Here is a 12,503-nt window from a genome sequence, read left to right as displayed (position 1 = left end):
CGCTTGAGCGTAAAAATGTCAGCTCAGTTTGTGCCGCATATACGGACTACGTATCGGGTTCCTCTATCGGCTACTTGGCCTGATGCCCCTCAGAGCTAATAGAACAGAAGCAAAATATATCACTAAAATCTTCAGCATGGATGGTGCTCAACTGAGTAAAAAGGTGCAGAAAAGAAACAGGATACCATTATCTTGTTCGAACTGTCGGCGCAAAAAGATAAAATGCGACCGGCGTAAACCAACCTGCAGAGTATGCGAGGCACACAAGATCACAAATTGTCAATACTTCGAAGAAACTCTAAGTTTAGGAAATGGTGATGCCGGTATGTTTGTGAAGTATATAACCGAAAATAAAAATTCCTCAGATGAATCAGGATTGAGTACTTTTGACATCAATATTAAGACGAATAGCAATACAAGTCCACTCCAAAAGAAAGAAACAGATGTGTCGGCTGAGCTAAAAATGCTCAACGACAAAATCAAAAGGCTTGAATCTCTGATTCCTCAGTCGACGGGTACAAACAACATATCTGAGTCTAAAGCTGATGCGCTTCCATCTGTATTTCCATCTCCAAATCTATATAGTCAGGTTAGTTTAGATGATGAGAAAAATGATAACTTGGAAATGATACGTCAGCTTTGTGAAAAACTCAGAATAAGCGGAAAAGTCAGAATTGGTATATACGATGGCGTAGATGCAAAACTTTTTGCTAACGCAAAAATTGGAAATGCCGAACCTTTTTCTTGGGCAACAATAGTTGTCAAGGATCCCTTCTCCACTCCTTTATGGCAAGCAGTTGCTCGTTATCAACAAACGATAAAAAATACCTTCAGAACTTCACCATGTCCCGTGAAGTCTAATTTGCTTAGCAATCACGGGATTGATGAGAAAAAAGATCACTGTTTTTTAGGTAGGAAAATTCTGGATCTTCTTCCTAATAAAAGAGCTATTTGGCTATTCATAGAGAGATTCTTCAGATATGTTTATCCATTTCTCCCTTACCTAGATCAATCCTCCTTCATTGAGGATGTAGAACGAATAATTAATGGAAACCACATTACAGATTTGAAAAACGAAGAGCTAGTGACTAAACTAACATTGTCTCAACAAACTGATACTGCAATTTTAGGTTCCTTGATGGTCGTTATAATGTTTGCTTATGAATCTTTGCTCGACAATACTGGAAATTTTCAAGACTCGGGCGACTCAACACCGGACGACGTATATTTATCAAAAATCCCACAATCTAATTTATTGATCAATTGCACAGAATCGTGTTTGAATGAATTCAGGCTACTCAAGAGATGTCAATTATCTGTTCTTCAATGTGCCTTACTTTTGGAAGAGTATCAAAAAGTAGACAGTTTCCAGTCGTTTGGAGAAAGTGATTCCCACATATATACTGGTTTATTAATTCAAATGGCAACCACTATTGGGCTAAACAGAGATCCAGCATTTGGAGGAGAATCAAACAATAGTAAAAATGACCTTCTTCGGAGAAAAATATGGTATGGGTTGATTGCGGGAGATAATCATCAATATATGCAAACTGGAATTCCTCCTTCAATATATCCTGATCATTATGATACCAAGCTTCCTTGGTTTGATGAAAAAGTATCAAACATTGCTGACTTGGAACTAGAACGTGTGACAATTGATATGATGAGAAAAAAATTTCTAGCTGGACAGGAAATGAGAAAACTTGCAGATTTGGTAACAAATATGCGTGAAAATCCAACGATAGAAGATCTTCTAGTCAGTACGTCGGGCTTAATGTTTCATTTACGTCACAGATTAGGCTCATTCGACACAATATTAATGATGGATCACCAAAACTTACACTATAAAAAAGTTGAGAAGACTTTGTATATGATAATGTATTTGCATGCGCTCTCATTGTTACAACCAGTGTTCTTACATATTTTTTACTATTGTCAGCAAATCCGTCACTTTGATGCCACGACGTTTTTTTACAATAAAGTGCTAAGCATCTGGATGTTTGTGATTGGTAACCTCCATAACTTAGTGTATTCTAGCAGTAAGTATTTTGGGACCGGTTTTGATCTTTTTTTGGTCCCTATCGTCGAGCTTGTGATGCATAAAGGGGTTATCATTTTTACGAGCTCATACATAAAAGCCTTGATTGCCGGTAAAAAACTCCAGAAGTCTAATGTAAAAAATGAAGAGTTGATTAAAGAGATTGAGTACTACAAAAGTGAGATTATTATGAAATTATTTATCGATGTCCACCTTCCAATATTAAAGCATTTGTGCAAAAGATATTTCTACTGCTGGAAACTTTTGAAAGCGCACTCGTTTATATTCAAAAGCATCAAGGAAGACTCTATTGATTATAGTGAGAAATTTCATTTATTCAACTTCATGGAATTCTTCACGGCGAATAATTTTAGAACTTTGATTCAGATCTCCAACTGGAAATACTACAAGGCTGAGATAGAAATGCCATCCTGGCTAGTCGGCTGGCTTCAAAATTATCGAAGAGATATTTACTATATTCCGGAAAATGAACCTATGTCTGTTGGTAAGAGTATTAGCTCCGGAAGTGACATATCGTTATCTAATGATTTGCTGGATGGGCTGGCTAATGATTTGTCTTACGTTGATGAAAATGGTTAACGAAAATGTATCAAAAACTTGCTTATAGCCAGAAGCAATCCTCTTTATCTAACGAGATTGAGCATAATCAGTTCACTACGATTGATACATCTTCAAAGAACAACGGTAATGTCTGTGGTTCTACTATTTTTAACCCAACTTTGGAAAATGTGAATGAACTAATACCGGAGAACAATATGGGCGACTTCTTTTCCTCGTTGGGACTAAGCTTTGATGAACTACTTTGGCTTGACTGAATCTAACATAAGGTTAGCCGTGAAAAGCCTTTTTTTATAAAGGGCGATCAACAAGTGTGTTGATGAAAACCGCTTTTTTGGTACCTAGTTTGTATTTCAGCCAACATGTGCGAATTCAAAAGAGGAAATTAAATCGATCATCATTAAGGCAACTGAATGATGATCCCCATTTTCTTTGTTGACAACTCCTTTTTGTGATCTGTATACTCGAATAATTGTATCGACCAGCCACAATGGTTAAACTTTGCTATACATTCCCACTAGTGTGCGTATGCGTTTTGCCAACTCTCGCCCTGAGTACGGAATACGTCAAACATAATAGCAGACAGGTTGTATTAAGTAAACCCAATCAAGAGTACATCAAGAAATCTTATTCTTTGATTGAGCCTCATTTACAGAAAAGAAATCCTTCCTACAGAGTAGTCAAAACTAAGGTTAGCAGTGTCACCAAAAAAAATGATGATATCGTAGAAGACGAAGAATTTGAAGAGGATGAAACAGCAGTTAACAGTTACAGTTTTAGAAGTTTACAAAAGAAGTTGGGGTTGGGAGACAAAAAGTTTGAAATGCCTGTAAGTGGACCCGTTCCAGATTGGGATGATCAGTATTATGATAATGATGGTAAACCAATCGTTTACCAGGTTGACACTGAAGAATTGAAAGAACTCATGGATAACTACCTCGAAATGGGTAAAGAAAAATGGGCTGCATTCTTAGCAACTTCGGAATGTAATAAATTTCAAAAATTGATGGATAAGTTGCATAACCTGTTCAAAAAGAATGAGAATGCTGATGATAATGATGAAGATGATAATGAAGATGACGAAGACTCTAAAGCACAGGGGCCATTTGGTAAATATGAAAATGATGCTGATGACGAGGAGGACAACGATGATGATGACAGAAGTTCCCGTAACAATAAAAAGGTATCATCAGCAGCTAATAAACTTAGTCTGAAAGATTTGAAAGGTTTAAAAAATGTAAACAGTCAACCGCTTTTCTCGAGTATTCCGGAAGAAGAAATTGAAGAGTTTCACAATCTGTTGGCAGATGTTGTCTCTTATTGGGAGGAAGAGGATGCCATAAGTATTCTGGAAGCAGCAAGTGGCTTGAGCTACAAAGATTTCGATCTTTTTGAAGAAGATGAGAATCCAAAAAAGAAGAAAACTGCTAAGCGTATAAAGCCAAGTCTTTCTGTAATTGATGATAATGATGATGATGATGATGATGATGAGGGAGATGATGACGATGGAGATATTAATGCCAATGTTAATGATGATGATGATGAGAATGATGATAATAATGAAATCAAGCAACATCAATCCAGTCAGCCGGATCTTCTGGGAAAAATAGATCCTAAACTTTTGAAAACAAAAGCTCAGAAAGATTGGTTGAAGTCAAATGCCTTGCGTAGAGCTAACATGATTCAAAAATTAATGGATGGTCAGTTAGATGAAGAAAATTATTCAAGGCAAGATGAAGTTAGATATAGAGAAAATAATATCTTTTTGGAAGAAGATGAGAATGAAATTCCTAATACAGCTTTTAGACTTCAATCCACAAACTTGGCTATGTATGTGTTCTTTTTGGTTGAAGCTCTACTATTTTACGTCTTCTAAGGTTAAGCTGGTAAAAATAGATGAATCGTTAAATCGTGATTTCTTTATAAACGTGAGTGTAAAAATATATATCTCAAACGTAGGCAATACTTTGAGGATCTTGCAAAATAGTAGACAAGGCTCAAAAAAGGGAAAATAGAAGTATTGTAAAAATATAGAATGTTTATGCACTTACAATCAATAAGGCAACAAATAATCAGAAGTCCAGGTCTTCCAACCTATCGATTGCAGCTTTCGTCTTCATGGTGACTCTGGTACTCAACTCGTAGTCATCACCTCCATAAGCCTGGGAGTATTTCAGCCATTTCATACACTCGGCGAGGCCATCAGCACCGTCTAATTTCCAGGTGAATAGGGCACGTTCATATAGAGCAGTTGGGTACAAGTAAGGATTTTCGTTAAGCTTAGTAAGCCTTCCATCTGGTAATATTAAGTTTGAGATGACAACTTTGTCAAAAATCTGCAAACCTTCTTTAATGTAACCAAGCCTTCTGAGGGCAAGACACTGAAGAGTGACTCGGATGATGCGTTGCTCCTTTGACTCGTGAATCTTCGCATATGGCAAACCAGTCTCTTTGTTGGTCAACGTCAAAGCAATCGGGGAAGGAAGAAGATCCAAAGTTTTATTTGATGCACTCGAATGTATTGACATCGAGGAATTTCCCGAAGTCACATCAGAGGAGGTGCGGCTCGATGAAGATAATGAGGTAGGTGTCGCCGAGTATGCTAATAAAGATATTGAGAGTTGCAAGCACTCTGTTGACATTCTGTTGTAACCATTCCAGAAATAAGCCAATTCGTGGACCAAAGAAGTTTGAATGCAGTCTATAAAAGGTGTTTTTGGGTGAGAATTGTGAGAATCCTCAATCTCCTTGTACTTTCTTGCAATAAATTTTTCAAAAGGTGGTATCTTGGACAAGAATTTTTTCTTTCCAATGAGTTTCGGGGCTTCATGAATGTACTTTTCGGCCAGTTTTGCATAGGTGTCAATTTTGGAAGGGTCGACGTCTGTATCCTTTGGAATGAGACCCGTTAGAGACATTCTGTATGCTTCTAGGTAACATGCTGCCGCAAACCACGTGTAAAGGGCGTGTGAATAGGAGTTGATTTTGATCAAGTCGAGGAAATCGCTAGCAGCTCTGTCAAAATGATGCAAGAATACCAAGATCATGCATCTGTCGAATCCCAAAAGAGCATCAACTTGTTTCATCTGAGAAGGTTTTGCGGTGTCCATTAGATCAACAGCTTCGTGCAATCTTCCACGGGAGGCAAGCATGCGTGATTCTTGAAGTAGCCAAAGGTTGCTGTGAGGGAATAGAGCTCTAGAGTGAAGAAGCACCTTGACCAATTTCTCACCAGGATGAAGCAAGGTTTCACCATGGCCTGATGTTGCCATACGCTCAAGTGCTATTTTGTCCTCAACCAATTCCTTCTTGGAGGCGGTAGAAGCGCTTGTCTTAATTTTCTGTAATGTTTGTGCCGTTTCTTTCTCCATTTCGGTGTCGATGTCTTTGTTTGTCTTGTCGTCGTTTTGACTTAGCTCTTCTGCAGTTGGAACATCGAAATCCACATCTGTGAACTGGAAAGGTCCATCGTAGAAAACCAATAGAGCCAACAAGCCGATACCACCATGGATATTACGCTCCTGGGCAGCGTTCCACACCATCTGGAGACCTGCCTCTCTTGAGCCCTTGAAACCCACAACTGATAAAACCTTACCGATGCCGTGAGGAATCAATGACAAGACAACTTGAAGAATACCGAAACAGAGGTTGACCCCGGAATGTATGTACTCGTCGACTGAGGCGACCTCCGGGTTGCCGAATTTCAGTACGTCCTTATCGGAAGCAGGGGTGGCGGACTCGTCCTTGAACCCCAAGTTAGATCTCAAGGAATCAGAGACGGGGGGGTTGCCAATGTGGGAGCCGTTGATTCTTGACTTACGCATGTGGTAGGTCTGGTCTAACTCGTCGATGATCTTGCGGTCCTTCAGCTCCTGCTCGGTCAAGGGCAAGGGAAGATCGACAAAACTCGACGAGTTGCTTTTGGAACACGTCGGATAGGAGTCGAGGTCGGCCAAGGCGGAAGAGGACGCATCTGGAGGAGTGCTGAGGTGTTTGCTGATGGCATCCAAGGTCTGGTACGCCCTTCTCAACTTCAACAACGCCTTGGCGCCCTCCATGAAGTTTTCACTCAACAACATCAAGAGAGCGTTCAAGAGGTTTGATTCGGCGTAGGCGACAGCAAACTCCGTCCCAGGAGGGTAAATCTGGGACGACTTGACGTTGTTTCTCTCTGCACTGGTCTTCTCCTTCCACGCCATGGTTTCGGCCTTGGAGAGCGTCTCCGATGCTTTCTTCATCGTCTCCGGCTCGAAGCCCAACGTCGCCTCCAAGAACTGCACCACCCCGTACGCCAACTGGGAGATGGCGATATTGTCGTGGTCGTCCAACAACCTGAACGCCTCCTCCGCCCTGTCGTCAAGAACGTAGTCCATCGCCTTCAAGGCCCTCTCCAGCTGTAATGCCTGGTTAGCGACTTTCTGGTTGATTTCCTCCTGCGTAAGGGATGCAGACCCTTTGAATCCTAGTGCTCTCAACATGATCAACAAAGACTCTTTCTGCTGCTACTACTGCTGATACTGCTGTCGCCTCTGTCACAGACTTCGCCAACCCTTACAACAGAGGAGACATCCGCCACGGACAAGGGAAATCTAGCCTGTTTCAGCGCATTGTGTGTATTGCAGTGCATCTTCCTGCCAGCCTACGTGATCGGATTGTTCGCGATACTGTAAGCAAGCACAGAAACCGCTCCGTGCCCGAGAGTCGCGTTCTGTACAGGTAAAATGCGAGAACTAAAAAATCGGGAACATTTGCCTGCGGCTGACGTAATTACAGATCCGGCAACCCGCGAGCAGGCGCGCTTATGTCAGCAGCCGCCCCCTTCTGTTTCAAGCTTACGTTGCTTACGTCAGCAGCGGTTGGGGGGCGTCCGTTGTTTTTTTGTTTTTGCCTTCTGCTTGCAGCATGTCTCGGACTCCGGCCAGACCCTTGCACTGCCGGGGAAAAGTTTTTTCCTCTTTTTTTCCTTTTTTCCTTTTTCCCATTGCTCTCACCCCCATTTCTCTCAGTCTAGCACCACACGGAGCGTGTCGCAGGGTCTCGCTCGGGAGAGAAGTGTGTTTTTCATTCCTCTTTTTCTCTTTTTTATTCCCTCCCGCCGATTTTCTTTCCCTTTCTCCATTTCGGGCCCTCACGACAATCACCACCGTCTCGGCTGTCGTAGCACCACAGACACGTTCCTGCCATTTGGGGTCGCTCAGTGTCAGGCAGTGTCACACTTGCTCTGTCTGCCGCCGTGTGCACGCACCACACTCTCTGATACTGTCTCTCTGTCGCAGATACACTCGTGCACCTACCCCATCTACGCACGCCCTTGCCTGTTTAGCCCTTGCGCCGGACCCCCGCTCCAGAGCACTAGCAGCACAATACACACAGACGCAGCCACAGATAGCTACAGCAGTGCAGCAGGTCCAGTTGGCTCTTATTTGTTTGAGAACAAGCCATACACACACACCTTGCCATGGACTCGCCACGCTCGGCAAGCAACAAACGGAACCTAGAAAGCGCAATATTGACCGATGGCATCGAACAACAGCAGCTCCAGCAGCAGCAGCTCCAGCAGCAGCAGGGGATACACGACAGCTTTCTGGAAGACGATGAGGATGAGTATGAGCAGGACTTCGGCGCCCCGTTGAAGAAGGTGGCGTCTTCCAAGTCGTCCAGCGGCTCGAAGATGATCGGGAAGCCGAGACCCCACGTCTGCTCGATATGTACAAGAGCGTTTGCTAGGCTAGAGCACTTGAAAAGGCACGAACGTTCCCACACAAACGAGAAACCGTTTCAGTGCGCCGCATGCGGACGGTGTTTCGCAAGAAGAGACTTGGTGTTGAGGCACCAGCAGAAGTTGCACGCGTCCTTGCCCACCAACAACAGAACAAATATCCAGAGAAAGGGCAGGGCACAGAAGTTGTTGTCCAAGGACGGTGAGATTGTCAGAGACTATTTAAACGACAACATCAACATTGTGCGAAATAACACCAGCGCAAAGCTACCAATAGCCTCTTCGGCCGCTCCTGCTGCAAACTATACGTCCACCGGAACCAATGATGTCTCCCCTGCAATCAGCAACTCTACCGCAAGCAATAACGTCTCCTCCATCTCCCCTTTATCCGATAGTAGTAACTCCAACAACAGCGTCAAACCAGGACACCTCCTCAACACCACTACAATGAATAAAAACAATAACATGTACTCTCTCAGCCAGGGTCACTCTCTACTATCGTCTACCAACCCGCTTATGAACCAGATGGACTTTTTCAACTCAAACATTCTTGGCTCAAGCATTACCAACTCGGCTGCGTACAACTCTCCGACCTCACTCAATGGGCTGATGTTTTCCCCAAACATCTACACTAATAACAAAAATGGCAGTAACGCCATCAACAAGGTTGACTTCAACAAGCCTTTGGGCCATGAAAATATAACCCCAGAGAGTCAACAGACTAAGCGAGTAGACTCGAAAACCGATGATAAGTTTGACGACCTCAATGAGGATGATTTAGATTCCGACTTGGATAGCGAAGAGCACGAGTATGATAATCCACAAGCAATGTATGCTCACGATCTGGCAAACTTGAATGACATCTCTGCAGAAGATGAGGCAAGTTCCAATTATAGAAACCAAAGGCATGCTTCTTTTAGCGCTGCAGCTTCATCTTCGTACACCGGTTTACCGGATAGCAAAATACCCCACGACAAGCAAATGGAGGAGCTGGAAAAGGAAGCTCCTCAGCAAGTCAATTTTTCTTCACCACAGCTGTTGTTCAAGCCAAATAGCGAGCTGGGCTATTTAGATCTGGATATTCTGGAAAATATCGATTTGAATGACTTGGGTCTGGATTTCTCTACATTCAATTTCTCAAATGACATGAACGTGAACAAACATAGTACTGCCCATAATAGTGACGAGAACGAGAAAAGGAGGGACAAAATCAAGGATCCCAGTGGCAATGGTAGTAGCTCCATAAGTGCTACTAGCGGTAACAAAGTCGGAAGCAATGGAAGTGAAGATATGAGCCCTCATGAAATCAGCCTACAAAAGGTTTTTTCAAATCCTCAAAATGGCGTGGCTCTCCAGAAGGTTTTATCACATCCACGTTCGGGACAAGCTTTACAAAGAGTGCTTTCTCATCCCAATTCGGATCTGGCACTGCAGAAAGTACTTTCACATCCGGAACCTAACCTTGTTTTGGAAAAAGTCTTGTCACATCCATCAGATACCGATTGGTTCAACGAATTCATAAACGCTCCAATTGAGACCAACTTTCCGATGGTCTCTGATCACATTGGTTTTACAGATACTCCAGATGCCGCTGATTCTCCACTGAGTGGAACAAACCTTACTCCAGGAAACTCACAAAATATTTTGACTGGCTCAAATATATTACCTTCAAATGCAAATGACTTGAAAAATCTTTTCCGTTCCAGGCAAATCGATCTTTCCAAGCATATTCCTCACACTTACCAAAATCCAACCATCCCCGGCCGCTGTTCGGAATCTATTAGAAGACACATAATGGCAAAGTATAACTTGAAACAACAACAATTTCCCCAATTAGACGACCTAAACCATTACTTGGCATTATATGAACTGGAATTTAGTGTGTATTTCCCCTTGATACACATACCATCTTTCCGAATTGATGATAACTTAGATCAAATTCCATTAATGTTGTCAATGGCTGCAATAGGTGCGCTTTATTCTTTCCATGCAAGAAATTCTTCTACTTTGTTTAACTTTTCCAGATTTTTGATTCACAACTTCATGGAAGTCCAGATGAAGTTGAACAGATTTAATGACATACCTCTTCATATTACTCAAGCATTAGTGCTACACATGTTTTTGGGTATGTTCCATAATGACTCTGAAATAACAAAGTTGATTTCGAGGCAGTTGAATTCTCTAGTGTCATTGGTGAAAATAACAAAATTAGATATGCCTTTAGAGAGCTTGTTATTACCTCCTTCCATTACTTTTGATATTGTCCAATCCAACAATTTGGACCTAATTGAGGCTTGCTACAAGTATTTCATTTTAGCTCAATCGAGAATTAGAACGATTCATGTGCTACATCACATAACCGTTTTATATGGCTGCCTAACAGACGGAAAAGTCGAAATGTCAGCAGATAACATAGAGTCGGGATCTCCTTGTGCCAATGAAGATTTGTGGAACTGTAAAAACTTCAATGAGTGGGTGGCGATTTTGAAGGAGAAAAACGTTAACATAAACTCTAAATTCTCGCTAATCAGGTTGAGTAACGGGCATGCTTATAAAGAGTTATGGAGAGGAATGCAGAATCTATCCCTGGACCAAGACATTGGTTTGAGGGGGATGTTATCACTGTTATTTACTATCAATGAATATGTTCATACAGAATCGAGGAAGCTGGAACACGAAGATAAAACTGATGGTGCTAAATTGGCGGAATGGAGAATGGAGCAAAGGCCATACATTGAATCCTTGATCAAAATATGGGAAAGTTGTTACATTAGAAATGGTGGTGTTTTAGTTCCTCGTGGGCAGAATATCCACACTATCAATAGCAGTTGTGTTTTAAAATTGACATTACCGTTGCTATCCTTTGCTAAAATTAATAAATGCATATATATTTCCTCCGTTCTATCTAACGTTTGGAAGAGAAATTGGGATGCCATGAATCTTGAAATTAAGAGTTTAACGCGTGATGTAGAGGCATTGCGTGATTCAGTCAATTATTCTCTTGATATTATCAACTTATGGATTGAAATCATAAGTATAAATAATGATGCCGAGAAAACATCAATCAGAACACCAATATTTTTTCTGACTTGTCTCTTCACTTCCACCTTGTTGATTTCTGAATACTTATACGTCACCGAAGTTTGGGCAAACAACTATCTTTCAAATAAGGATAAAGATGCAAATCTAACAACTGCAGACCGTGTTTTGTGGCTACGTGCTGAAAAGATATTTAAGAAAATTGAGAAAAATTTATTACCTCTGGGCTCAAATAACCATTCATATTCAGAGTTTTTGAGAATCCAAGCAAATGGTGCTTTAGATGTTGATATTTTGGATGATGAAATTGCAAGACTTGCTCTAGAGCCTGGCGATTTGAGGCCAATAGCAGAAATTATCATAAGTGGAAGGCTCAGTACGAGATGCTTATCTTTAGGTGTCAGGATTTTGGCAGACGCTCCTGTTTGGCCGATTGCTTTATTATTTGCAGAAGCTTTGAAAGCTAGAGCCATACACATTCATGACTGCACCAGTTCATGGAGCCCAGGTCCAGCAAGCGCATCTCTGAAGAAATGAACAGTATGTGTGAACTCGTACTCGTATATATATGTTAATCATGGATCCTTTATAAACAAATAATGCCTATGGATAGAAAAGTAACTTTGATCAAAGCGTAAGCCACTTCGCCGAATTAATATAAAAATAAACTTTAATCTGCTTTTTGGAGATTGACTCTGGCATCGGTAAGTCTGGAGAGAAGTTGTTCTGATGAAAAAGGTTCAGTAGATTAAATATACAACCCTGAAAAATCTCACGACATTGATTATGTTGCAAATTTCATATCAGCTTCATTTGAATAGAAAATTGATAGAACAAACCAACATTACTTTCACCCGAAGTTAGAGGCAGATGTGTTATCAAAAGTTATCTTTTTGACTGGAAATAAACCTTTTGAATGATCATTTAAATTTTAAAGTTTTACGCTTAAGTTCCAAAGGGAAATCAATATTTTATTAGTAAGTAAAAGTTTTAGTTATCAAAAAAGAGAGAAATTTATTCTCAAAAATACACCAAGAAGATATTCCCTTGAAATTAAGATCAAGCACTACTGGTTTGGTTTTAATGAATTTTCCCAGAAGAGAAATGCGTTTAAGTTTGCATATATTG

At 41.1% G+C, this 12,503-nt stretch overlaps 5 protein-coding genes across 5 annotated transcripts; 3 read left to right on the top strand and 2 right to left on the bottom strand.

The window, feature by feature from the left end:
* Positions 1 to 136: 136 nt before the first annotated feature.
* On the top strand, positions 137 to 2,874 carry PICMEDRAFT_71344 (hypothetical protein; the record flags this gene model as incomplete). Its single annotated transcript, XM_019163897.1, has 2 exons — positions 137 to 2,620; positions 2,671 to 2,874. 2 exons carry the CDS (start codon positions 137 to 139, stop codon positions 2,872 to 2,874), a joined length of 2,688 nt encoding a protein of 895 aa, XP_019018365.1.
* Positions 2,875 to 3,107: 233 nt separating this feature from the next.
* On the top strand, positions 3,108 to 4,493 carry PICMEDRAFT_76353 (hypothetical protein; the record flags this gene model as incomplete). Its single annotated transcript, XM_019164948.1, has 1 exon — positions 3,108 to 4,493. One exon carries the CDS (start codon positions 3,108 to 3,110, stop codon positions 4,491 to 4,493), a length of 1,386 nt encoding a protein of 461 aa, XP_019018364.1.
* A 10-nt stretch (positions 4,494 to 4,503) lies between these two features.
* PICMEDRAFT_15231 (hypothetical protein) lies at positions 4,504 to 7,182 on the bottom strand. Its single transcript, XM_019160729.1, has one exon. The coding sequence runs from the start codon at positions 7,093 to 7,095 to the stop codon at positions 4,690 to 4,692; it is 2,406 nt and encodes an 801-aa protein (XP_019018363.1). The 5' UTR covers positions 7,096 to 7,182; the 3' UTR covers positions 4,504 to 4,689.
* A 256-nt stretch (positions 7,183 to 7,438) lies between these two features.
* PICMEDRAFT_15230 (hypothetical protein) lies at positions 7,439 to 7,733 on the bottom strand. The gene has a single exon (XM_019160728.1). It carries the CDS (start codon positions 7,612 to 7,614, stop codon positions 7,459 to 7,461), a length of 156 nt encoding a protein of 51 aa, XP_019018362.1. The 5' UTR covers positions 7,615 to 7,733; the 3' UTR covers positions 7,439 to 7,458.
* Positions 7,734 to 7,788: 55 nt separating this feature from the next.
* Positions 7,789 to 12,028, top strand: PICMEDRAFT_15229 (hypothetical protein). Its single transcript, XM_019160727.1, has one exon. The coding sequence runs from the start codon at positions 8,076 to 8,078 to the stop codon at positions 11,910 to 11,912; it is 3,837 nt and encodes a 1,278-aa protein (XP_019018361.1). The 5' UTR covers positions 7,789 to 8,075; the 3' UTR covers positions 11,913 to 12,028.
* The last annotated feature ends 475 nt before the right edge of the window (positions 12,029 to 12,503 follow it).

Source organism: Pichia membranifaciens (genome assembly GCF_001661235.1).
Source record: "Pichia membranifaciens NRRL Y-2026 unplaced genomic scaffold PICMEscaffold_2, whole genome shotgun sequence".
Classification (NCBI taxonomy): domain Eukaryota; kingdom Fungi; phylum Ascomycota; class Pichiomycetes; order Pichiales; family Pichiaceae; genus Pichia; species Pichia membranifaciens.
The sequence above is the reverse complement of the archived record's forward strand: the minus strand, read 5'-3'. Positions and strand labels throughout refer to the sequence as shown.

Bases quoted from the DNA above. Each gene is read 5' to 3' on its own strand.
- PICMEDRAFT_15231 (XM_019160729.1), bottom strand. From the start codon at position 7,095: ATGTTGAGAGCACTAGGATTCAAAGGGTCTGCATCCCTTACGCAGGAG.
- PICMEDRAFT_15230 (XM_019160728.1), bottom strand. From the start codon at position 7,614: ATGGGGGTGAGAGCAATGGGAAAAAGGAAAAAAGGAAAAAAAGAGGAA.
- PICMEDRAFT_15229 (XM_019160727.1), top strand. From the start codon at position 8,076: ATGGACTCGCCACGCTCGGCAAGCAACAAACGGAACCTAGAAAGCGCA.